This window comes from Pygocentrus nattereri, chromosome 27, assembly GCF_015220715.1.
Source record: "Pygocentrus nattereri isolate fPygNat1 chromosome 27, fPygNat1.pri, whole genome shotgun sequence".
NCBI classification, from domain to species: Eukaryota; Metazoa; Chordata; class Actinopteri; order Characiformes; family Serrasalmidae; genus Pygocentrus; species Pygocentrus nattereri.
In genome coordinates this window covers 9,359,285-9,384,270 of record NC_051237.1, presented here as the reverse complement: position 1 = coordinate 9,384,270, position 24,986 = coordinate 9,359,285, and the positions used below count along the sequence as shown (strand labels likewise).

At 38.8% G+C, this 24,986-nt stretch overlaps 2 protein-coding genes across 2 annotated transcripts; one reads left to right on the top strand and one right to left on the bottom strand.

The window, feature by feature from the left end:
* Positions 1 to 1,207: 1,207 nt before the first annotated feature.
* ago2 (argonaute RISC catalytic component 2) lies at positions 1,208 to 21,562 on the bottom strand. Its single transcript, XM_017695145.2, has 20 exons — positions 21,345 to 21,562; positions 19,348 to 19,395; positions 16,761 to 16,941; positions 16,552 to 16,672; positions 16,073 to 16,254; positions 15,603 to 15,739; positions 15,377 to 15,511; positions 15,191 to 15,278; positions 14,682 to 14,829; positions 14,453 to 14,572; positions 14,214 to 14,336; positions 13,284 to 13,417; positions 12,907 to 13,091; positions 12,044 to 12,203; positions 11,822 to 11,912; positions 11,364 to 11,558; positions 11,119 to 11,253; positions 10,925 to 11,026; positions 10,513 to 10,712; positions 1,208 to 9,690 (listed from the first exon to the last, which is right to left on the bottom strand). Exons 1-20 carry the CDS (start codon positions 21,367 to 21,369, stop codon positions 9,582 to 9,584), a joined length of 2,619 nt encoding a protein of 872 aa, XP_017550634.1. The 5' UTR covers positions 21,370 to 21,562; the 3' UTR covers positions 1,208 to 9,581.
* Positions 21,563 to 22,475: 913 nt separating this feature from the next.
* Positions 22,476 to 24,875, top strand: dlx5a (distal-less homeobox 5a). Its single transcript, XM_017692883.2, has 3 exons — positions 22,476 to 23,079; positions 23,561 to 23,745; positions 24,289 to 24,875. The coding sequence occupies exons 1-3, from the start codon at positions 22,728 to 22,730 to the stop codon at positions 24,580 to 24,582; spliced, it is 831 nt and encodes a 276-aa protein (XP_017548372.1). The 5' UTR covers positions 22,476 to 22,727; the 3' UTR covers positions 24,583 to 24,875.
* Positions 24,876 to 24,986: the final 111 nt, after the last annotated feature.

Below are 24,986 nucleotides of genomic sequence, written 5' to 3'. Positions count from 1 at the left end.
GTATAAAACAAGCTGTGACTTTATGAAACTGTATGGTACCAAAGTCTTCTATAGCTGATCTGAAAACAAAAAAAAGTCTCAATTTGATTTATATTGACCAATTAAAAAAAAAAAAATCTAAGGGCACATAATGTCACACGGGAACTTTATGCTGATGTTTCATACAGGCCACCCACTGACAGCTGTGCTAACCCAGAATGAGCTTTAAGCTGCTGCTTCTGTAGAACTTAGTGAAACCGGTGCATGACGGCTATCTTTTTATATTTACTGTGGAGCCTGGACATCCTATTTAAGTTGAGCTGTCCAAGTGGCAAGGAAGCAGAGTGGAAAAAGCAAAGCCTCTTCACTGGGTGACTTGATGGTTTTACAAGATCTTCAGTCTCGGGCTTCCATTACAGAAACACACTTTCTTTGTTGAGGCAAGTTTAGGTGAAGCAACCCATAGGTCAGACCCATTTGTGCAGGAATGTGAAGGCATTTTGGAGGGACACCTGTACATGACCTTGGAAAGAAATGTTTTACATTAAACCTGAACAAAAAAAACACAAATAACAGAGAGGAGGATTTAGCTGATGCTCATGCCAGATATGCACTTTTCCTGTAAATATTTGCCAAAGCCCTACATCCAGCTGGATCAGCATAACAGAAAATGACAAATTTTTACAAGGTTACAAATGAATAAAATACTGATATTTTAGCACAATTGACAAAACATTCTGCTCAAGTTCAATAAATACATTAAAATGTCAGATTGAAATGTGTCAATATTGGTTAAATCTAAACATCAATAGCAATACATTTTTATAAAGGTATCTGCCAATTCCAGTGTGAATCAATATCAATATTCACATGACTCAAGGTTCTTAACTAATCTACAGCAGTACGATGGCCAGTTAAAGCCAGTCAGTCACACAGCTGTGATCAGGCAAACTTCATTAAGTTAAGACCATAAACTTTGGCTTCAGACCAGACTGCAATTCTTTGGGTCTCAAGAGGTCCCACAACATCTGTGTTTATTTTGTGTTTAGTGTTGCTTAGTGGTTAAGAGAAAGCAAAGGGTAATCTGAAAGTCCAGCACAATGATGTCAATACACAGGAATGACAACAGAACTTAGCAAAAACAGTAACGTTTGTGACTGCAGAGGAAGACGGTATATAAAAAAGCTGTTCTTCAATTGTGCGAAATGACTAAAGGACAAAACACAAGTGAGAGGAACTTAAGTTTATTAATCAATGCAATATACAGTCAAGCCAAAGAGTCAACTATATTAAATGATACGTATTCACATTATGTCCTAGCAGGGTTTACAGCATATCTTGAGTTTGCAATCATAATTAACAAAAAAAAGAAAGAAAAGCAGAAATGGAAAAAAAAACAAAACAAAAACAACTCTCAAAGCTCACACTTACATTAACAAGAAATAATGATGACACAGAGCTTAGCAGTGAGCCCGAACACAAGAATGAGAATAAAATACCTCATCACAACAGGAATGACAGCAAATTCAATTTGGCATGTGGTTAAGGAGGAAACAAAGTACAATGGCTGAAGTGAGGGGGAGGTTTGAGCCAGCCAGGCAGTGCAGGAATGCTTCAGTAAAAACTTTGGTCACTTTGCTTTTCCATGGCTTACATTAACATGGGGAAGAAAAAAAAAACCTAACCATGCAGCCTCAGCTGGAGTGTCCTGGAGTTTGTGGTGTTGGTTACATGCCTAGGGCAACTGAGAGTTGTCTTCTCAGACTATACTGAAAAGGGAAATCCCTTTGTAGTTCCAGGACACTCCTACATTCATAGGAGGTAGATTTATAACAAAACATATGGCATGATTGGCAGTGACGTATAGCAAAGTATAACTTGCATGCTCTGTTGAGTAGTGCATATTTTAAGGCCAGATAGACTATGTGATGTTTTATCCATAAATGCAGTTCCAAGGCTACCTTAAGACACAGGTGAGGGAGTGCAGGGAGGAGAAGCAGTAGCAGATACAGCCCTTAAACGGCAATACCTGAGTCAACAGTCATTCATGACCATATCAAGTCACCAAATAATTATCAGGGGACATTAATGACCCTCACTGAAACTAGAGACCATATCACTACAGAAAACATCAGTAAGGATGGCCAAACTCAAGATCTTTTCTCAGAATACAATGCTGGAGTTCCTGTGCACTGTACAGCATGTGCCTTCATCACTCCAATAAACAGCCAAATGTACAGAACGCTGTTCCAAACAAGGCTGCAGTTAAACCTAAAAAATAATTTTGAAGCGCATATGCACTGCCTTGCATGCATATCAAACCTCCCCCTGGGGAAAACTGTTTTGCCATATTTGAGGGAAAAAAAAGGTTCACAAAAGAAAAATAAATGTCAATGCAGCATATATCAGGCTTATGAGGTACTTCATGTTTCTACACTTTTTAGCAAAGACCTCCACGTCAAATGGTTCTTTAGGATTCCTATTATAGTAGATTATACCTCGTCTTAAATTTCTTTTAGTCTGTCCACCCGATTTTAAACAGGGCGTTTTTTTTTTGTTTTTTGTTTTTTTTTTTTAAACTGCTTAGAAAGTGCAAAATACAAATACTGATCGTTCTATGCAGCATTCACTCAAGGTTGCATGATAATTCATGTATAAATTATTTGATGTGGCAATGAGTATCAAATTAAAAATTATCACCCATTATAAATACAGGGGGTGAGACAGATCTGAAAAAGGCACACATACAGACAAAAAACAGAACACAAACTGGATGTCTTTAGCTCAACAACAAAACAAGAACATTGATTTAATTTCCATACAACCTTTTGTACCTTTTACATGGATTAAATTCTCTTGAAACAACTGAAATATGCCAGTGTATCAGTATGTGTTGCAACACATTCAGTTAGACTTTGAGAATTTAAATTAAAAACAAATTCCCTTTCTAAAATGTAGCTCGTTTAAAATACATCAGATTACATTAAAACCAACTAGCTTATTCTTGACCTGCTTACCCTTACTGTGGAGTTTTCATTTAGCAGACTGTTGTAATGAGGGCGATGCCCTCTAATTTGTTTATTGCAATTCTGGAAACAAGGAGAAATTAAGTGTAATGCAAGCATTTTTACAGATATGAAAACCGACTGACATCGAGACTTCCACTTGATACATGCTGCCAAGTTGCTTCATTATATTCAAACTGTGCTGCCAAACAGGTTTACCTACAAAAAGGTAAACATGCTTGAACTTCTGGATGCACCAAATTTGCTTTCTCCTAGTATTACAAAAACACAGCAGTGGTCATTGGGTCATTCCTGCCCAACATTTCCATCTGAAATATGACACATTGCTACAGAGGGTGATGAAGATGATGCTGTCGCCGTACAAAACGCTCAGAAACCAGACAAAACCAAGAACACCATCTCACTCTACGAGCTCCCTTCAGATGGGACTTCACAAGTAACCCCAAATAAGAATCACCTAAAGAAAGCCTAACAACATGCACCCTGTAATAAAGACCAACTACCACATTTATTGCTCTGCATTCACCCAAGCAGGGAATCTGCACTCTAGCCTTGCTGTTTCTAAAACTATTACAGAAAGCAGTAATGCCCACTGATAAGTATGTTTCAATATACAAATAAATCATCAATTACTTAGGACTACAGTGTTCGCCAAATGTCAGTTTACAGTCCACTGAAAAATTTGTCATTTACTACATTTTAAAAAGGGAAGCTTCATTTCTGCTCACAATTTGGTCCTCAAAATTTTGTACACATCAAAACATCCCTCGTTTTAGTCCATAATACAAATTTTAGGTTTAAAAAATGTAAAATAAAACTAAATACCTCTAACACACAGTATTGGCTTTTATTGTTTGGTCACTATTATTATTCTTTGTAATGATCATATAAATTAGGGATATAACGCTAGCACCCAACACCATTCTGAGGTAGTTTTCAAAGTTGGTATAAAAAAGCCAGGTCACTAAGCCAGTCATTTTTTTTTTCAGTCTTACACACAATAACTCTCACATTTCAGTATTGTGTGTATTATTGGTGCCCAATGATATGTCCATTTTCAACAAAGAGTTTTTCAATAAAAAATGCTTCATGTAGTATTTGTGATAAAAAAAAATGGCCTAATGTTTCAGTATGTGCTCTTGGAACTCCATGTTTAAAGGGATAACGAAACTAAAAGAACAAGCTTTGTCTGGATGGCAACTAACCTGTGGAGAAATCTCTCAAGTGAGAATTTGCTAATCAAAGCCTTTACTTTATGCACACAGTGAACTGGAGCTTGTCAAGTACCACTTTAATGGCTATCAAGTTTACCACAAAGCAGGCTATTAATACATTTTCAAAAGCGCTGACAAACAGTGACGAGAACCAAGGTTCTTAGGTTGAAAGGAGAACATGGGCATTACGCTATAGCTCAAAATAGTGGCTGGATGGAACTAGATGCTCTTCGAATGAAAATGTTCATAAATGATAGACATACTAAAAAGAAAAACAAAACACTACAACGTTGCCCTAAATTATATACAATTCTTACAGTGCAGCACCTCAAACACAAGTAACAGAATGATGTGCCAGTGTGTGTCCTTAATAATTGCCCAAATGCTTGAATGTATGAGCACACCTCACAATTCTTTAGTCCTTTGTGCCATTACCAAGGCTGAACTGCAGTTTCTGTATATTCATCAGACATTGCTGAGTGCACAGAATCCTGTGGCTATTTTAGCCACTATTTCAAACTTTAGTCGTTAAAATTACATTCATATGCATTATGGTTTTGATCAGGGGTGTAAGTAGGCCACATTTTGAAACTTTAGATCATAAGATGCACTATAGAGAAGGGTGTCAGAGTACAGCAGAGTAGCAGACAATGGCTTGCAATTCAGCTTACAACTGTTAAACTAGATTACAGTGCAAAATGAAACAAATGTTGACTCACCGGAGAACATCAATGCATGTCTCAGCCAACATCTTAATTTAGGAAAGCCCAATTCCTCTTATTGCATTTAATCTGACTGTTGCCAAAAAAGAGGCAGTCAATACCAATAATCACCATTTTTTATTAATCCAAATAATAGTTTTAAATTCTCAGCTGCATATTTTATCTACTGGTTTATATTAAATGACTAACACACTATCAATCTAAAAAAAAAAAAAAAAAAAAAAGAGTCTGAATTTGCTGCACCTACCAGAAATGAGGCAGCTGTCCAAAATTTGAAATTAAAATGTGAGGACAGTACGTCTGCTGTAGAGCATACAGGAAATGACAAGCCCACACCGATATCACATGGCAACAGTGATACTTGTGTAATGCCTCTAGACTGTCTCAATTTTATTGGCTGAATTTGACCTTTTCTCCAAAAAGTGTTTGGACTATATGGCATCATAGATTAAATCAGTTTAAAAATTATGGTCTTGGCAAAATATCTGAATCCAGTGAGAACAGATGAGCTGTTTCGCTCGCAATTATGTTTAGTAGGATAAATGAAGAATGACAAACTGATTAGGCATTATCCTGCATCCACAACCCGACAAATCACTGCAGCACCATATTCATTCTCATAAGCAGATTCTTACATGTTTTTACTCTGCATAGATGAAAGTAATACCAATAATACACCAGCTCATCATGTTGAGTACTGTCTGCTGTTGGATCTTTTTTCCTTAAGCATAAATTCAAATTTTTACACTTTGGAAAATTTTTCATATGAACTGTATTTAAAAATTTTCTCCACTACATTTATAAATGAGCAGTAAGAAAAGAGTCATAAAATTGTCCTTACATCCTTTGACTGGATTGACTGAATAGACCTGAAAAAGCAGAGATTTTGTTTCTCAATTAGGGCCTTGGGTAGAATATACAGTACATACTGTATACAGTGTATACAGATATGCATTTAAAAGGTGATCAGCTTAAAGCTAATCGAATGGATACCAACACAATGCCTAATGTAAGATCAATGGCTCTGACAGAATAAAAATCCGTGTTTGCATAGTCATCAGGACTTCAGATTTGCCTCTTGCACTAATCTGCATTTTATGTGCATGCATGTGTGTATCAAAATATAATACAAGCTTCGCTCAAAAACAACTGCAGTATCCTTTAGCGTTTATGGCGACAAAGGAGGACAACCAGAACTTTGCTAACATTACAATCATTTACAACACTAGCCTAGTCACCTCTCGATATAGTGCAAAAACATGTCAATCATATGATTTTTTTTTTCTATATTTTGAGGAATTGCATATGCTGAAGAGTTCTGACAATCTAAGGTGCTGGCTTAAAAATGTAAAACACTAAAGACTCGGTAACAACTGAAAGCTGTGATCACTTGTGTCCCATTTATGGAACAAAGTTAATGGTATCAATAAAAACTTAAGGTCAAGCTGTTTCTCAAACAGGCCTAAGAAGTAGTTAAAATGTTATTGTTGAATTAATTTGATTTCCTAACTAAATGATAAATATGAATGTTCCAGCTCTAAAGATAAATTCTGAATGGAAAACTACACGATATGCAAATGAGCAGCCACAGAGGTGGGGCAAACAAATAAAACTTGAATGTGTTGCAATCAAAAGTTGCTTGGCAGAACACGACAGTATTCACACTGTACACTTTCAGTAAAAACTGAGAGCAGATAACGTTCTTCGTAATCCATTCTGTGATTTGCAGTTAAACATACAGCGATCTTTCTTTGAGGCTTCAACACTTTATTACTGGTAAAGAAAAAAAAAGTATGGCAGTCAATTTAAATGGATTCAAATGGCACCAAACTTGGCCTCTGAAGAGATACGTATTTCAGTAACTTCAAATGTCCAAGACATTTGACACCTAGGTGACTCCTATCATCATGTCCAGAAACTTTAAGAGAAAGAAACTGTGTTTGAACAACACCTGTGTAATTATGAAGAAATGACTAATGCAAGGATGTTACCATAAAATTAGAAACAGGCAACAAGAGGTAGGACATCTAGCCATTTCCACACAATTACAGCCAGAGAATAACTTCATGCTTTGAATCTTATGGAACTAAAGGTATATGTCCTTCGCCCTTCAAAGTGCATCTACTTTCACAAGTTTTGGGACCAGCGCCACTTAGTAAAAACAACTCAAGTATTTGAGACTGAGAACTAAAATGCCCCTGCAAACACAGTTAAGTCGGAAAATGACAGTAATGAATAACGTTCAAGGATAAAAAGTGAAGAAACAACTCAACCATATGGTTGAGGCTTTTACGGTGATTTCATGGTAAAGAAAACAATATTGTGATAAAAAATGTGTCAGGAAAAGTCTAGCACCTACAATTACATCTTTTTGTGCTTCAATCACTGTAGGACAACAGTATACTTAATATTTGTAATCTTTCTTGGCTAACAGGAGTAACTGAAAGTCTTACAAAGTATATCCAATTGTCTGATATAATAAAAATATAGTATTCTGTAGGCTAATACTGCTACAACGGATACAGGGTTTCGCACTATGCACACTATTAAAAGCACCCAGCTTAAAATTACTACAATACATATGTTCTAAATTCATATTTCATATACACAAACATCACTAAAATCTCTTGGTTATAAATGCATAGTTAGGAAAGACGTTAAAAATGTCCCAACTCTAAGCTATTGAAGTTTAAAACTGAAACATTATATGGGGAAGTAATCAGTACAGCTAATTAACCAGCACAGACTATTACACCTTATGGGTAGCTTTAGAAGGCATTCAAATGTTGCATTATAACAGTATACAGAGATGCATACAATATATTGCGGTTCGGTTTTAATTACGAGTGGATGATCAGTCGTCAATATACCCTATATCCCATAAAGCCATGCAACAAAAACTAAAAAACACTTGCCTACTAGCCAAACCCTGTGGCACTATAAAAGCTCCTGAAAAGACCTCCAAAATTAAAGGAGGTAAAGAAAATCGCACCAAAAAAAAAAAAAAAAAAAAAAAAAAAAAAAAAAGGTAAAGGCTCTTGCTTCGTTATTAACATTTGGGCAAAAAATTAAGGTGCATAACACATTCAGACAAGAATTTTCACCTCCACTGTGACTCATAATGTGAATAATGTGGCTAGTTAGACATATAAAAATTTTTAAAAATATTTTCCCTTAACTCACAAGACCTCCCCCTACAGTTAAGGCCATGGTTGCATGAGCCATCAGCATATATGGATGTGGTGTGCTGAAGAATGGCAGTATGCAGCCCAGTGTCTATCATAAAGAGATTTTCTCCAACCTTGGCCCTTCACTGAACCACAGTACATACAAGGCTTTCAGGAGCATCAGCTATGATCCTGAATTATCTACACGGCAAAGTGAGATATCTCTGGCACAACCAATCCCACAGAGCTGAAGGAATCACAGATTTGTACTTTAAGGGGGTCGTAAAATCCTTCCTTTACATCCAAACACTGGACTGACTAAAGATGAATACACCCATAATCCGAAGCTATGCTTCTCACAGCAACCAATATATCAATTCAGCAGTAAATAGAGAATAACTTCTCATCTAAATGATAAGAGTATAAAAACATTAGTAATACTCTACAGCCTAAATGCTCACCCTTAAAATGAAAATGTTAGGGAAAAAACACACACACAGGATACTATTGTATCAAAGAAGGATACTGAACTGATCAGAACAGATTCCTTACTGACAATCTTGGCTCAAAAATAGGGAGGGTGTCACTGACAGGAGCCTGTCCTGCATGAGCTATCATAGCCTGTTTAGGCCCAGACAGCTGATTGTCAAAACACTCTCTCATGGTGAGAGAATGGCAAAATTTTAAGCTGATACGAATTCTATTGTTCCACTAAAACAGTTCCAATTTTTAGCACACATTCTAAAGAGTTTGTTTCCGATAAATACACAATCTTTATCAACACCCCCCAGTCAGTCAGTTGTTATGCAAGGTGTTACGTTAGACTGAACAAATTCAGGAGTAACAAAAAAAGACAACATTGAGATTTGTGTTAGTACACAGAAATGAAACATAAAAACACAATAAGTACTTGTGTCCTGAAGTTGTGCTCGTTTAGTCAGTACACTTTGCTGAGAATACAGCCAAGGAGACTGCAACTCAACAACCCCGGAACATGACCTGTGCGATGCGTTCTTGCAACCTCAAATGGTGTAATAATTTGTTCAAAAGTACTATTTTAAAATTTCTACAATCTGACATGGCATAATAATAATAATAATAATAATAATAATAATAAAACAACCTTTCCAATCCAAAATCAGAAGTGTCAGTGTAAAACATATTTTGAAACTGAGTTGATTTTCTATGTAAACAGGTCAACCCCTAGCGTACAACATAAACGTATATAACAAAGATTCACCTGCACTTAGCTCCTTCTTAAAACAAAATGGGAAAATAAAAAAAAAAAATCTTCTCTGTAATAAATACATGGAGAAAATATTTGAATGTTTAAAATATTTGGAATTACCTACGTGGAGATTTGGACTCCAAATCATTGGGGAATTTCTTCTCCTTCTGAGGAAACCCATAAGATAAAAGTTGCACTCTGAACATACACATACGAGGTGTTTTGGGACTGAATTCCGGCTGGGCTCAGGCAAAGTACATGGTGCGCAGCGTGTCCTGATGGACCTGCACAGCTTTGGCCAGGGCCTGCTGGTCTCGGCCGTTACTCTGTCCTGACGTATGGCTGCCTTCAGCACTGTTGAGACATGACAAAACAAGCATACAAAGCTGGTAATCAAGCTTCTGAAAATATCAGGTCCTAAGGTCTGCTGCATTCACTACTGTTACATTATAGCCACATTTGATTAAAAACTCATCTCCCAACAACGTACTCGACGGATCACTAATGTAAAGCCCTTTTCAAGCTGGATTAGTTTTAGCAGAGGTCTACTAATGCAATTTGTAAGGGATATGGCTAGTCTTTTCATAAGGGATAAAGTATCTGTGTAATTTAATAACTCCAAATAGCCCAAACTGAAACGTTACAGCTGGGCGTTTAAGACAGTGTAAGAGACAACAAAAACACTTAATGCCCAACAAAATATCATAAGGCTAGTAGAGTTTGATTCAACAAGACAGAAATCACATTGCCTTGAGAGGCAGAGATTTCTTTTTCCTTCTAATTAGGCCCACACTAAAATGTTGTAGATTAAAGTAGCCCTGTTTTGAACTTGAGGATAAAGGAACAGTGCCTAGTAAAGCTCAATTTTAGCAGTTGTCTTCTGGTCACGGAAAAAAGACAGGTTTTGCTATTATATTACCGTGAAGTTGACTCAAAAAGATCTATTAATGTAGAAGCAAGTTCAGCAAATTATAGAAGATAATTTGCACCAACATTACTCCTTAGCTTCATTGGGAATCATGGAATTACAGCACTTCCCAAAGTAAAACTAATCCAGCTTGAAGAGGCCTTAAGATGCAAATGTAGAAAAGTAAAAATTCTGACACTGTAGATAATACAGTTCATTCCCCATTTCAATCACTCTTTATCAGGTAATAAGACTTCTGGCATGCATACCTATCATGTTCTTTGTCTACTAAGTGGTAGCGAGCACGGAAAGCCACAAGGTGGGCATAGTAGGCTGGTGCAGGGATGGATACAGAGCGAGTGCAGCGCACATAGGTGTGGCAGAGCTGGTAGGTGAGCACCTGCAGCTCATCCGAGGTGAAATGGTTGTCGTCCCACAACACATGGTAGTGAGATGGTCTGCTTGTACCCTATGGAGAACAGCAGTCAAGAGAGCATGAATAATTAGCTACATGTGTGAGGTATTTTCTTTTTCTTAAACTTTATCTTCAGCAAAAGACTGTGGTTCACCAATCTGCAGCAAATCAATTAAATTTCAATATTTATACTTCATATGAAATCAGAAGATAATTAAAACAAATGTTCCATAGTGTATATTTGTAACATTAAAAAAACCTGGTACCTGAATCCCAGCATGGCTGCAAAGGTAAAAGTCAAATTCTGATGGATGAGTGATTTTTGTGTCAACTGTGGTGCCAGCAGGAATATTCCCACTCTTTCCAACCTAGAACAAAGATATTCAAACATCTCTAGAAAATATAACAAGTATGGCAAAATCTTTAAATAATCAAGCCAGTAAAATTTTAAATAACCCACCCTCTCATTCCTGTCCATGCAGAAAAGCCTAGTATGATGTCTCTTCTGGACCACCACAAAAGTGATGCCAGGCTGATAGTCCTTCTCCAGCTTGATGCAGGCCTCACGAATTGCCAGTAACTCATGTTGTAGAACCTAGGGAATACCAAAGAAGAACACATTGCAAACAAATACAACCAAAATGGAAATGTGTTTGCTTCAAAAGAAATCCCCACCATATAAACAAATACATGACAACGGTTTACCTGGTGAAATTGACCTTCTGAAATTCCATCTCTGTAGTAGATGATACGTGTGGGTTTGAAGCGGGTGGACTTGTAAAACTGGATCAAGAGCTCTCTGACCATAGCAGCCAAGTCCTGAATGATATCCTGTCGATGCTGCTGGACCCGCACTGTAGCACAGTATCGGCTGGGATGGGCATCCATGCTGCCAACCACCTAAACCAGATGGGAAATTATTTAACATCAGTTAAAACAGACAGACAAATGTTGCCGTTGGCTAGATGTATTTGGCTAGAAAAGCAAGTATATCACTTAAAAATGTATATCCACTGGCTTATTATTATCCTACAACAGTTACAGAACAAAAGTATTGAGGTATGTTTTTCATTCCAATAAAGCATATTTGTTATGCAAATTAACATACTGTCATCAATTTACTCAAAAGCCCATATTACTACAATGCTATTAGTGAAACTTACTGCAGCAATGGAGGGCTTCTTTCCATCTCCTGCTGGGGGATGAGTCACATCTGCACCCAGAAAAATGACCGGCTGCTGAAACACCAAAGGCCTATAAAGCAGACATCAGTTTGATCACAAAAACAGGTAGTCTGAATTTACCCCTTCAGCACACTAAAATTCTGCACTGTATTGATTGTATTTAAAATTTCTGCTTCATTATGATCTAAAAACTACTCTTACCTTCCCTGTGGAAGCAGAATGTTGTTGACTCCACCCAGCTTAACATTAATCTTCAGGCAAAGGTTGGAGAGGGTCTGAGGTGTGGTTTTCTGAACATTCTTCACCTGGACACACTGCGTGGCCATTCCCAAAACTGTGTCCCCAACACGCTTCACCTCCGCTATGAGGAAAAAGAGATAAAAAAATAAGGTGATCAAAATTTGACCAAAAACAATGACAGGAGGCAACATCATCCATCATAATCTAAGAAAACCAAAGAAGATACATGGGTTAAACATATCAATCCGCTATATAGGAATCACGTGATGTACAGCCTAAATGATCAGTGATAGGCTGATATTTCTTTAATTTGTCCAATAGCAAGAGCCAATCAATAACATGTGAGCCAAATTTCATTTAACATTTCATCAGTGTGGCAATATCAGTCAATATTATTTACAAAGTCTGAAAAATGAATGGGATAAAAGCAAAGTAAACACATGATTATGATACAGATGTGAAACGCTGACATGAACACATCAGCAAACCACTTAAGATGAATATCAGAAGCTAGCAGAACTAGTGAAAACAGATAACACAACATCGATTATCTGAAAATACATTAAAATAATTCAATGCACACAAGCATGTGTCCATAAAGCTGTAAGACTATTTCACGTGTTTTGGTTTCTAAACCAATTTAGTCGTGTTTGCTGTTTTTCTCTGGGTACTTGAGCATAGTGGCAACTTGTCCTCGCCCCACCATAGCAATGGTAAATCATGGTAAAGAACAACTGCAGTCAAAATCAGCCTCACATGACACTGTACAGTCCAACTCTACAAAGAAACCTGTGTGTTAACAGATAGAGTACAGCCTGACCTACCATAGACAGGAGTCTTCCCTGGCAGAATCACCACGACCAGCTGCAGACCTTGGTAGGTGTACTTCAGATGCTTGAACATGGGCTCCACACTATCAGCTCCCTGGGCATACTTACAGAAGCAAGGCTGGCCTTGTATGGGCATGCCTGCGTCACGTGAGATCTTACGCAGCTGGTCTGTGAAGGCTCTATGGATAGACAAAGAGCCAGAGCCAGGGATCAGTGACAATGGCTAAGACAAAAACATACAGTAATCACCACAAGCTTCAGATTCTACATGAAAAGGGTCTCATTATTTGAACAGCAATACATTTGTTAGAAAAGCACCACTAACATCACCACCACAACAGAGACCATGTCATACAAGCAGATGGACTTACTTCAGCAGGAGTTCTGTGCATTGCCTCTGTGGAGCAAAGCAGGCAATGGCCCACACTTTGATTTCTATGCCAGTATGGAACTGTTTGTTTCTCATGTCCCACACGCCTTGGATTGGGGTAGCTATTGCCTTGTTCTGATAAAAGATTTAAACATTTGTCAAACTAAGGATACACGTGCACACACCAGTAATGAGTATTTAATATATTCTTGAGGCCCAGACAACCAGCCCAGCAAAAAAAAAAAAAAAAACTAGTGCCAGCTTAGAACGACTGATAAAGTGCCTTTCATCAGCTCACCACCTAGTCTGCTGTGAAAATTTGCACACAAAACACACAAACTACAATGGACGGCCAACACGCACACAAGCTTAATGTGTCTGTGTGAAAGAAAACTCTCTATAGCAGGAGCTGCAGAAGTCTTTAAAAGTGTAACACACTGTCTCTGTTAAAGTTAAACCTAAAAAAAATGTTTATTCAAGGGATCTTTAGGAAAGAGAATGGTTATGTTCAAAACAATGAGATTTACATAGAATCACTTCATGCTTAAATAGTTCTTTTCATAGAGAAATGGTTCTTCAGACTGCTAAAGAATGTGTTGTATACGGTTCTATATAGAACCTTTCTGAAAATGGTTTCATATATCTTCTTGACATCATAACAATACAAGACTTGTTTTTGATGCTATATGCAACCATTTTCAAAATAGTTCTATAAAGAACCATATATATCACATTCTCCATTAATCTGAATAATTGTATGCCTTGTTCTTTTTTTGTGCATTAGCAGAACATTTTTAGAGTTTTACGGTTATCTGTTACTTTATAACAGTATTAAGAATTTTGTCGCTAGGAATAGTTGATTTGGCATGTTGGGGCCCTGATGGTACATTTAAAGAATTTGTAATTTTACAAGGAATTTAAAACTCCATACCCTTCCTCCATAGAGAATTGAAGGTGCTTGGAGGACCCGGCCATTCACTTCAGTCATCTCGTCTCTCACCATAACCCCAAACTCACGCACATAAGGATCAGTATTAAAGTTGGCACTTCTCATCTGTAACAGAGAAGAATGTATTTTGTATATAAAAACTGATACATGCAGTCCTTGAAATGCTAAGTAACACAGCTGCTCATTCGCCTAAAAACAACAGAGCAGAAAGCTGCACTGACCAGTTTGCTGATTTCATCCTGTCGGTCAGGGGCTGACCGTGCTGTGGCACGAATCATAGTGGAGGTCTGATTGTCTGTCAGTTTTTTGATGCATCGCTGTCCAGCCACTATGTTACAAACCTAGGATAAACCAAGACAATATTACACAAAAAGAACAAATCACAAAAATTAATCATGCTCAATTGTATACTGAATATATTTTTCAAGATGATAATTGCCTTTCACTAACCTCAAGAGGAAGGTAGGTGTGTTTCTGCTCTTGGCCAACCTGTAAACATGGGAGATGAGGGTACCGAAGTACCAGTTTGTATTTGTCTTTGAAGTACTGTGCCACAGTGCATTCAATGGTCTGTCCATTCTCCTGCTGTAGGGGGAACCTATGAGGCAGCAAAGACTTAAAATTAAAAATTTTTTTCGAAGAACCAGAAAAGATCAAAACATTTCCATTAAAAAAATCTTTCTTATAACAAAGTCTGTTGATGAACTGAGGACCCTAATTTCAGGAAGCACAACAGATATGTTCATTTTAGTGTGAGATAAAGACTACAATACTGGTATAGCCAGGTTTAGTACGCTGCAGACTACAAAACCCAGGTGCAGATACACCTACACAGTTTCATGATTTTACAGCACCTGCATAATATAATTAGCTAATTATCAAGCCCTTCCCGGGCAAATATGAAACTCTATATTAACATCAATTAAAAATTTAAGAGGTTTAATGAAAAGAGATATTACGTCTGGTGACTCGCTGGTCTCCTGGTGACATTACAAACTCTGTACTTTCTCTTCATCTGCCCACAGTGTGTGATCTCCACTTTCAAACCTGTGGAGCAATATAAATCAGGAGATCATAAAGTGAACATGCAAAAGTTAACAAAATTAGTATTACATGTAGAAAATATCAAGAGAAGCTGTAATCACCCTTTATCTCCTTGGTAAACTTCACTCTCTGGGAATCTGTTAGAGGTTTCTGTTGTTCTTCGATGCTTTTAAAATCCAAAACCTCACACATAAACTCAATCACTGGTTGGGCTTTGTAGAATGCAGTGGCCGACACTAATAGCAACAAAAAAATTGGAACAAAATTAGACATACATATTCAATAACCCCAAAACATAAATAATCCATAACGAAGACTGATGCCCACCATCAATGTTGAGCATCATTTTCCAAAGGGAAGGTCGAACAGACTGATGGAAGCCAAACCAGACTTCCCTCCCACCACCAAGGGGGTTGGAGCAGCCCTCCGAAGGTGTGAAAAATGAGCGGCCAACAGGCGTGTACCTGGGGAAAAGGCAAACATAGGTCATAAGTGATTTACTAGGGCAGGAGGCATATTTGTGGATGACAGTGCCCTCTTGTGGTGAAAAATCATTTTTACAAATACTCCTCTACTTGTCTTGCAATAACTTCAGCAAATAAACATAAGAAATATCCGACAGCTACTGGAGGTAAAACATATTTTAATAATTTCTGATTCAAAACTGATTTAAGACCGAGTTGTGAATGGCTGAATTCAGTCAACCCAAAACACAAGCTTTAAGATATGATCCCTGGATGAAAACAAGAGATTCTATCCCTAAAGATAAAAAAAATAATAATAAACAGCCAACTGACCTCATTGAGGGCAAATGTCTCATGACAACATCTAGAGCCTGAATGGTCTCAAAAGGGATGCTTGGCAGCCGTCCAGACAATGCTTCATGAAGAGCTTGCAGGCTGACACAGGAAACCCACTTTATGGCCACTTTAAAGCTTCTGTCCTTCCCTTCTCCAGGTATAGTCACTTCCAGCTCCACCTAAAACAGCATTACTCATCAAAAACCTTCACCAAAACTTAATTTGTCATCTTATCTAACCCAGTGCTTACAGTCAGGTCCATAAGTATATGGACAGTGACGCAATTTTAGAATTTAGAAGAATTTTGCCCCTGTACACCACCACTATGTTTTTCAAATGAAGCATTTGCACTTTCATTTCAATGATAACCATATACTGATGTACACCAGTGGAGTATACATGTTCATGTAAAGCTCTGAAGAGTCTACTGATCTATCAGCTTTCAGTGAGCCACTTTTACAAGAAACATCACTCACCTTGTCTCTCCCTATGGGTAAAGGCATTGCCGTGTACAAATTTTTCCTCCCATCATAGACAGGCTTTCGATCACCAAAGATCTGCGTTTTAAAGTGCTGGACCATGTGCTCAACAATTTCACTGCAAAACAACATTGTGTTTAAGTGCAAATTCCTTTGCCATTGCTAATGTGCAATTCTGAATCACTGTTTTAAAATGTGTGAGTTACCGGTTGACCCTCCGGGGGCACTTCTCAGGTTTGATGTCAATGTCATAATGGTACATCTCCAATTTGGGGATGTCCATCTCAAAGAAGTTGGCCTGCAATTTGATTGTCCTGCCCATGGTGCCAAAGTCTGGCCGCTGGGGTGGTTTGAACACATACTCCTGTGATGGAGGAGATGGAGGAGCTGCAGGAACAAACACAAGGCCACAAAAATGAACAAACTGTGCTGTCTCTAAATTATATGTTTATTTTCTAGACTAAGGTTTATTCTAGCGTCTGATAATTCTGACAAATACAATTTATAATTGTCACTGTTTAGGACTAAAATCAAGTTTGAGATTTGGATGTCAGGAAAAGTGAAAAAAAAATACAGCAACTATATTCCATGGACTACAGTTAAACACTGATTATATACTGTCTTAGTCATTTGAAATGAATTTCAAAAGCCTGGCAAAGAGTGAGACTGTAATAGCAAGAGTAGTTAATACTCCAAGAAATTACCAAAACCTGGTAATGACACCAGAAATACAGGTAATATTAGTAAATATTGTAGATAAGTGCACAACACCCCTGACAAAAACTGTCAGCAAGCAAATGCTCTGCAACATTCTACACAGAATGTTTACCAAAACAATTTTAAAGCTGCTGCCTTAAATGCAGTTTGATATTTATATGTTAAACTTTTAAATAAGCAGACATCTTTAAGAAGCTTAAAGAAACTGAAAAAGGCCAAAAAAAACTGTGCATGGCTCCAGATTTCTCTTCCTTTGTATAACTTTCATTTCACTTTCATAATACTTACTACATAATACACAGTAGTTACAAATGAATAACCCAAAAAGTTACAGATTAAATCATCAAAAAAATCTATCTAGTTAAGGGGGAAAAACTTGCATATTAATAGATATGTAAAATCACATTCACATAAATCTGGCTGGCCCTATTATGTAGATTTTGTGGCAGCATGAGTTGACAGTTGGGAGAGAAAATCAAGTAGTGTGTGAGGTGTGCCTTCCCATCAAGTTTCAGATCAATCAGACTATTTCGGTGTTTGATTTTTTTAACCCAACTCTGAATGTAATCTAACAGTATTTGTCAAGAACTCAATGAGTTAATTCTCCCAACATCCAGTGAAAACTGAGAGTGCAACAGAAGTAAACACAGCAAATAAGTAAAGAAAAATGCCTAACAGACACTCATGTGTAGCAAGGCGTTGAAACTAACTTTATATTTTAAGTCACAAGCACAGCTAAAAGCATATGCATCTCTAAAAACTACCTCACCTAAATAAGTTTTACCTGTTGCTACCGCTACTACTGTTGAACTCAAGAGCCAGTACTTATGCTGCCTTCAGGTCAAGTTAATACTTACGACTTCGGAGGTCGTAAGTAAAGCACGACTTGATTTGTGTTCAAGTGGTTCTGGCTGGAAATAAGTGGAAATAATGTTTTTGGTTTACTTTTATTTTTCTATTATTAAAAAGAGTCTGTATATTCATTATACCTGTATTTCCACGTGTGGATTGTTTCAGTCTGCAGTGTTAATGTTGTGGCAGATTAATAACTAAAATATGGCCAGTTTATCAGCAGCTATCATTGTTTTTTTTTTGCTGACATGCCCCCAACTCAGGGCTCACTGAAAAATCTGAGTTTCCCACTAGTAAATACGACTTTGTGGTGCCCTTCATGTGCATCCATCTCATAAGCACAATACTTCTGACACGACTTGAAGGCAGCGTTAATTTTACATGTTTCTAACAACATGTTGACACCATAAAGCATATACACTGAGAGTCCGGGATTGTCCTGATCTGCTCTGGGGAATCAGGATTGGAGTTGATGCAGGCATAAATGAATGGATCTGGCTTTATTACACCCGATCAAATCACAATCCTTGTCTCTGCTTTGCGCTATATGTACATCACTGACGTGGAGATGCAAACTTGTGGCAGTGAGGCAGGGCTTTCAGAGATGCTTTACATGTCTACAGTGATTACCTATTTCAAAGAGAAAAATGAAAAAAATATCTGTACAACAAATGTTTCCACTGTGTTTGAACAAGCCACCTTTAGTCAAAAATAGTGATCTAACATTAATTGGCAAACTAGCTCATCTTACCTAAATTGTGTGACTCTATTAAACTGGATGGAGACATCCCTAATTGAGACATTAAACAGAAGAGCAGTGCTTAAGCACTTCAGTGAAGAAAGCAAATGTAACTAAATTAGATAACTGTCCCCTTCAGCACCATAACATCACAGGTTTATGCCTTACGCATTAACGCACCGGAAAGGAGACAGAAAGTTTGGTGTTACTGACTGAAACTACAGAAGTGAGCCTGAACAAGTGAAAGCTACAATATGCAAAAGAAATGAGAGCCAACACCTACAGATTTTTAAAAAGTTTTTAGACCTATATTTAATCTTACTTTTACTTATCTTTAGCATATCACTTTTAAATACAGTGACTAAAAAGTACCATATAAACAAAGATCTATTATTATTAGTAGTAATAATATTTTTTGTATAGTAACAATGGATCAAGACCCTACCAGCTTACTGACAAGTCAGTTTTAAGTCTCAGTTTCTTACCAGAACCTACTGACCCCGAAGAGGGAAGGCCCTCACACATCTCAGCAACTAACAAAAAAAACAAAATTGCATTATGTCAAACAGACCTCCAGCCAACATGATGATGCTGTACAAACACATACATAAGAAGCTAAATAGGCTTGAGGCCAGTGGCTTATATGCAGCACATACTACAAAATGGTTTTATGTGACAATGGCATGACATCACTTTCAAAGCATCAAAAGATTTTAGCTCTACTAGCAACCTACAAATGAGCTTGGATTAGCTTTAATAATCTGTGTAACAGGTGTAAGCCTATTTGCACAAGATGCTCAATGACTTTCCGTAGTTACAAGGAAAGCCCAAAGGTTTTGACGTGCGTTTGCTGCTGGATTCCCAAAAAAAGGTCTCAACTCAGCTTATCAAAACCAAAAATGTGTCATGTTTGCAAGATAAGACAGGCCAGGACCCATCTCGATCTGCCCTGCAGGCTTTCTCCAACCCTTTATCAGCAAGACCACACCAGCAACTCATCAGCCTGGCAGCCCACCCCACCTATAGAACAGCACTGCCCCCTGTTCCTAACATGCAATGGCAAAGTGTAATTTTGTAGACAGTTTGGGCCATCTTATCAAACACAAGGAGATTTTTAATAGTGTAACACCACTGCAAATGCAAGACTACAACCTTAACAAAAGGGATTCTGTACAGCATTAAAAACGTTCTTTAACATGCAACGACAGGAGACGTTTTTGGTGCTACCATTTTCAAACGGAGCCATATACAATGATATACAAAAACAAGATATAACAGTTTTTTTTCCCCATGATAGAAATGAGCCATGTGACCATGCAAAGAACCATCTATGCATTCTTATTTGAGTATTCACGGTTCTATAAAAATATTCAGTGCCTTTAGTAAAGAACGCTTCGAAACACCTTTCAAAGGTTGTATTCTTAATCCCATGCACACGAATCATGTCCTTCGCCTCACTCAACAGAACCTGCTATTCTCCGAGATTACAAATTGAGCAAATTCAAGGATCGAGCAATCGCCTCTTAGACAGATAAACTCCATATGATCACTGCGCCTAAGATTAACGCACATTACTTGCGGTTCAGTCTAACTTGGGTTCACTCTAACTTGAAGTATCTAGCTAGCATAGCTAAGTCAACACCTGCCAGGCTTAGGTCAACCTTACTAAACGAGAACTATGCCACATCGCTCCCTGGGGAGACAAACGTTGTTCTTATTCCGTTAACGTTAACCTTCTGTTCTTCTAGCATTAACAACTTGGTTAATTGTAAACAACTTCATCACAGGGTGAGCAGCTAACACGGTTCACTGACTCCACTAAGACGGCTAAAAGTGCCCGACCGATGCTAATAATCCTGACAGAACACCTCTGGCTCAATAGCCAGCGGAACTAATTTGACCTAGAGTTAAATAACTGTTACTCAGTTATTTACCCTGCTAGCTTTCGGGCTGTGAAACAGTTTGGTGTGGCGAGCACATAGCAAGCTAACTAAGTGTTGTCCTATTCAAAAGAAGATAACCTAACCTAGCTAGGCAATTAATGGTAACTTAGCAGCACACAACTTAGCTAGCTAGTTAGCATGGTAAGTTAACTGTCCATCAAACAATATTCGTGTGACTTTAATGTAATTAATGTAACCTAGATTTGCTATGCAACTTAGCTAGCTTAGCAACAGCCCTTGCAAGCCTCATATAGCCAGTTGCTGTCGGATAGCGTCTTCTAAAGCAGCTTAGGCAGCGAGCTAGCTGGAAGGCTAACAATAACATAGCAAGGCCCACTGAGCATGCGGATTTAACAGACATAAACAAATAAAGAAACGCATTAAGCAATTCAATTATTAAAGCGATTTAAATGACACATCGACCAAATGTTATCTTCCTAAGACACTACCACTGATAACTGAGAATTACTGACAGCGAATATGACCCCCTAAGTTAGCAAGCTTAGCAGTTATTGAGTAGCTTAGCTTGCGATACTCACCGCCAGCTGCTCCACTCGGATACATTTTAGTTGCTGTGTTTTTGAGCACAACTCACCACTCGCAGCGTGATTACTTTTGCTCTACGGGCGTGCTGAGACGCATGCGCGAACCCGAAAGTTAATCAACCAATAACAGAATCACTGTTTTTCTTTGTTTTCAGGGGAAATAGGGTTTTACGCGAGTGGTGGACTAAAGCAGCTCCGGCGGGTCCTGCTGCCTCCTCCGTCCCTCCTCCTCCTTCTCCTCCTCCCCCCCTCGTCACCACCACAACAGCGCCAACCGCCCGTCCGCCAGCACAGCACGCCGCTCGGGGGCAAAAACAGAGGCCAGAAAAACAGAGGTCGAGGAGTTTTCGTATGAGTTTGGTTGCTGTTTATGTAGCACAACCAAAAAAAATAAATTAAACATAAGTAAACCTTGGAGCGTAACCCTGCGTCATTTCCGGGCTTTGGGGCCCTTGCGAGCAGAAGTTTTCGGACTTTTATAAAAGTAGCTTTTCACCACTCTATAAGAGCGATTGCGAAGCACTGCTACACCTTTCTCTCTGTCGAGGCCGGGGAGTTATTTTCACAAATGTTCTTTTCATTTATTATAACTAAACTATTCCAGGTTGTGTTACATTTCTCCGCCACACGGTGGCACCATTTTACCGCCAGTAAATGGGTGTTTCACATCTGCTGCTTCCAATGGAGTCTTAAGCGTCTGATGTAGCACTACAACAACATCGATCTCAGTTAAAAAAGAAAACTAAATGTAGTCAGACTGCAGTAAAGTGGGCTTTACTGTTATGTGCGTATATTGACTATGATCAGGGAAAGGCCGTAACATCGGCACACAGGTACCACACATAGGCAAATAAGATAAAAAGGGAAAATAAGATGTAAGTATCTAAACAACACTGTCCTTGCTTGTTAAATGTGTTTTGCAGTGTGGGAGTGATTTAAAGAGAAAGGACGCTCCGACACGTGTGTCTTTGTTTAGAAGTCATTATTGGGCGTATTGGCCTCGCTAACACTGCAGTTTTACTCTGTTTACTTCAAAGTTAAAAACTGCCAACTTGTCCACCTCAGTGATTGTGTGTAAAGCTGCTCGCGTCAGGCCGCGCAGTGTGTTGCTCAGTGCGTTTGGGAGTAGCTGTAGTGTGCGACATGGCCAATGGAGCTGGATCCTCCCTGCAGTGCGTAACGGCGCCCTTCACGATTTAACCAAGTGTTTGCTGCAGGGCTTCCAGCAGTCTTCAGGAGCAGAGCGAGCACACACCATGCGAGTGTGAACTTCAGAGCCCTGCACAGAGCTACAACCGCCTACTGCACACACACATACTCACACACGGACAGACACACAGACAGACAGGCAGACAGGCGCACACACGCGCGCGCACCATGACTGGAGTATTCGACAGGAGGATTCCCGGTACGAAAGCTGCAGATTTTCAGAACGCGTTTCAGCTCTCCGCCATGCACCACCCGCCTCAGGAGTCTCCCACCCTGCCCGAGTCCACGGCCACAGACACGGGCTACTACAGCCCCGCCGGAGCACACCACGGCTACTGCTCCCCCAACTCCGGCTCATATGGGAAACCTCTAAACACCTACCCGTACCAGTACCACGGAGTCAACGGTTCTGCTGGAAATTACTCGGCCAAATCTTACACTGACTACGGCTCTTACAGCACCTCAGCCTACCACCAGTATGGGACATACAGCAGAGTGCAGTCACAGCCGAGTCCGCAAGGTAACCGCTTCACTATTATTATTATTATTATTATCATTATTATTATTATTATTATTATTGGTTTACTTTTATAATTTGCATCATTATTATAACATTAACGCATCATTCTCTATTTCTGTGATTAAGTTATTATAATAGCGGTTGTTGTTGTCGTCACTGACTATTTGGGTTTATCATTTTAAGAGAAAAGTCTTTTCTCAGACTTCATCCTCAGATATGAAAAGTCTCTAAAAATGTCTCAGTCGCTCATGTGCAGACAGCATGCTCTGCTAATCTTACAGATAACACAAATAAAAAGGGCTTTCTGGAAAAACTGTGCGGGGATATGAAACAGAAGACGGAGCTCGTTCATCGAGCCAAACACCTCCGGTCATTTTGTCCAGTTGAATCTGAACGGTCATCCAGCACGTTCTGAGCGGAGTTAGGATTTTTCCACTACGCCTACTCACTTCTCTCTTCCCTTTTCTCTTGTTTTCGGTAGAGAAAGAGCCGGTGGAGCCGGAGGTGAGGATGGTGAACGGCAAACCCAAGAAAGTGCGGAAGCCCCGCACCATTTACTCCAGCTTTCAGCTCGCCGCGCTGCAGAGGCGCTTCCAGAACACGCAGTATCTAGCGCTGCCCGAGAGAGCCGAGCTGGCCGCCTCCCTGGGCCTCACCCAGACCCAGGCACGGACACTCTGCTCTCTTACTGCACCTCACAAACACTCGGACACATAAAATAATAGTCAGGCAACAGCCTGCTTTAAAAGTAGCGCTCATTATTCATCATCATAGCAGTGTGTATTATTATTATTATTATTATTATTATTATTATTATTATTTAGTAATTGTAGGGGAAAACTGTGCGTGTAACTAAACTAAATAACTAAATAATCTTAGGAATAACAGTAGTTGTATATGTATATAATACGTGAGTAGTAGCAGTTTTACTATATATACTATATATACTATATTTACTATATATATATATATATATATATATATATATATATATATACATACATACACACACAATGATTTACTGCTATTAGTCATATATTATATTTTACTGCTAATGTTCGTTACAAATGATTTGTAACACATTTGTAGTGCTTCTCTTTTTTATTATTATTTTTATTCTTATTATTTTACGGATTATTTAGATTTATTGTTTTATTGTTTCTGCTTTTTATAGTCTTTCCGTTTCTCACGCGTCTCGTTCCTCCGCAGGTGAAAATATGGTTCCAGAACAGAAGGTCGAAGCTGAAGAAGATCATGAAGACGGGAGAGCTGCCCCCGGAGCACAGCCCCAGCTCCAGCGACCCCATGGCGTGTAACTCCCCCCAGTCTCCAGCAGTGTGGGACTCGCAGGCCCCCCCCAGACCCCCCCACCAGCCCCAAAACTCCACGTTTCTGGAAACCCCCCCGTCCTGGTATCCCCCCTCTGCCACAGTGAATTCTCACCTGCAGCCTCCCAACTCGTTACAGCATTCACTGGCTCTCGGATCAGGAACGTTGTACTGAAACTTCTCTAACATCTACTTTGTTGTATCGGACTGATGTTACATTCCTTTTTTCTGAAGAATATGCAATGTATTTGATTTGACAGTCATAGAAACAAAGGCCGTGTATAATGTGTAAATGTGTGCATGTAATTTATTGCATTTGGAAGACTTATTAAATGTTTTACATGGACGATGGACCCCAAAACACTCTCACTGGTGCCTTGAATTTAAACCTCAACGCTTGTGCATCCCCGGATGTGCCATCATTATGAGCAACGTCAAATAAATATAGGCATTGTGTGTTTTTCTTTACATGTACTGTTTGAGTCTATGTCTACATTTTACACCAGTCCACAGGTAGTTGTTCGCTCCTGTGCAGGAGCAGAGAGAGCATCGTGTTGTGGACACGTTTTCGGTTTTCTG

What these genes read in the sequence shown, in the direction of transcription:
- ago2 (XM_017695145.2), bottom strand. Translation starts at nt 21,369, where the DNA reads ATGTATCCGAGTGGAGCAGCTGGCG. An exon ending in TCCGAGTGGAGCAGCTGGCG is followed by an intron (nt 19,396 to 21,344) that starts GTGAGTATCGCA and finishes TTTTTTTGTTAG; the next exon opens with TTGCTGAGATGTGTGAGGGC. An exon ending in AGAAGCCCTCCATTGCTGCA is followed by an intron (nt 11,559 to 11,821) that starts GTAAGTTTCACT and finishes CATCTGGTTTAG; the next exon opens with GTGGTTGGCAGCATGGATGC.
- dlx5a (XM_017692883.2), top strand. Translation starts at nt 22,728, where the DNA reads ATGACTGGAGTATTCGACAGGAGGATTCCCGGTACGAAAGCTGCAGAT. An exon ending in GTCACAGCCGAGTCCGCAAG is followed by an intron (nt 23,080 to 23,560) that starts GTAACCGCTTCA and finishes TGTTTTCGGTAG; the next exon opens with AGAAAGAGCCGGTGGAGCCG. An exon ending in TGGGCCTCACCCAGACCCAG is followed by an intron (nt 23,746 to 24,288) that starts GCACGGACACTC and finishes GTTCCTCCGCAG; the next exon opens with GTGAAAATATGGTTCCAGAA.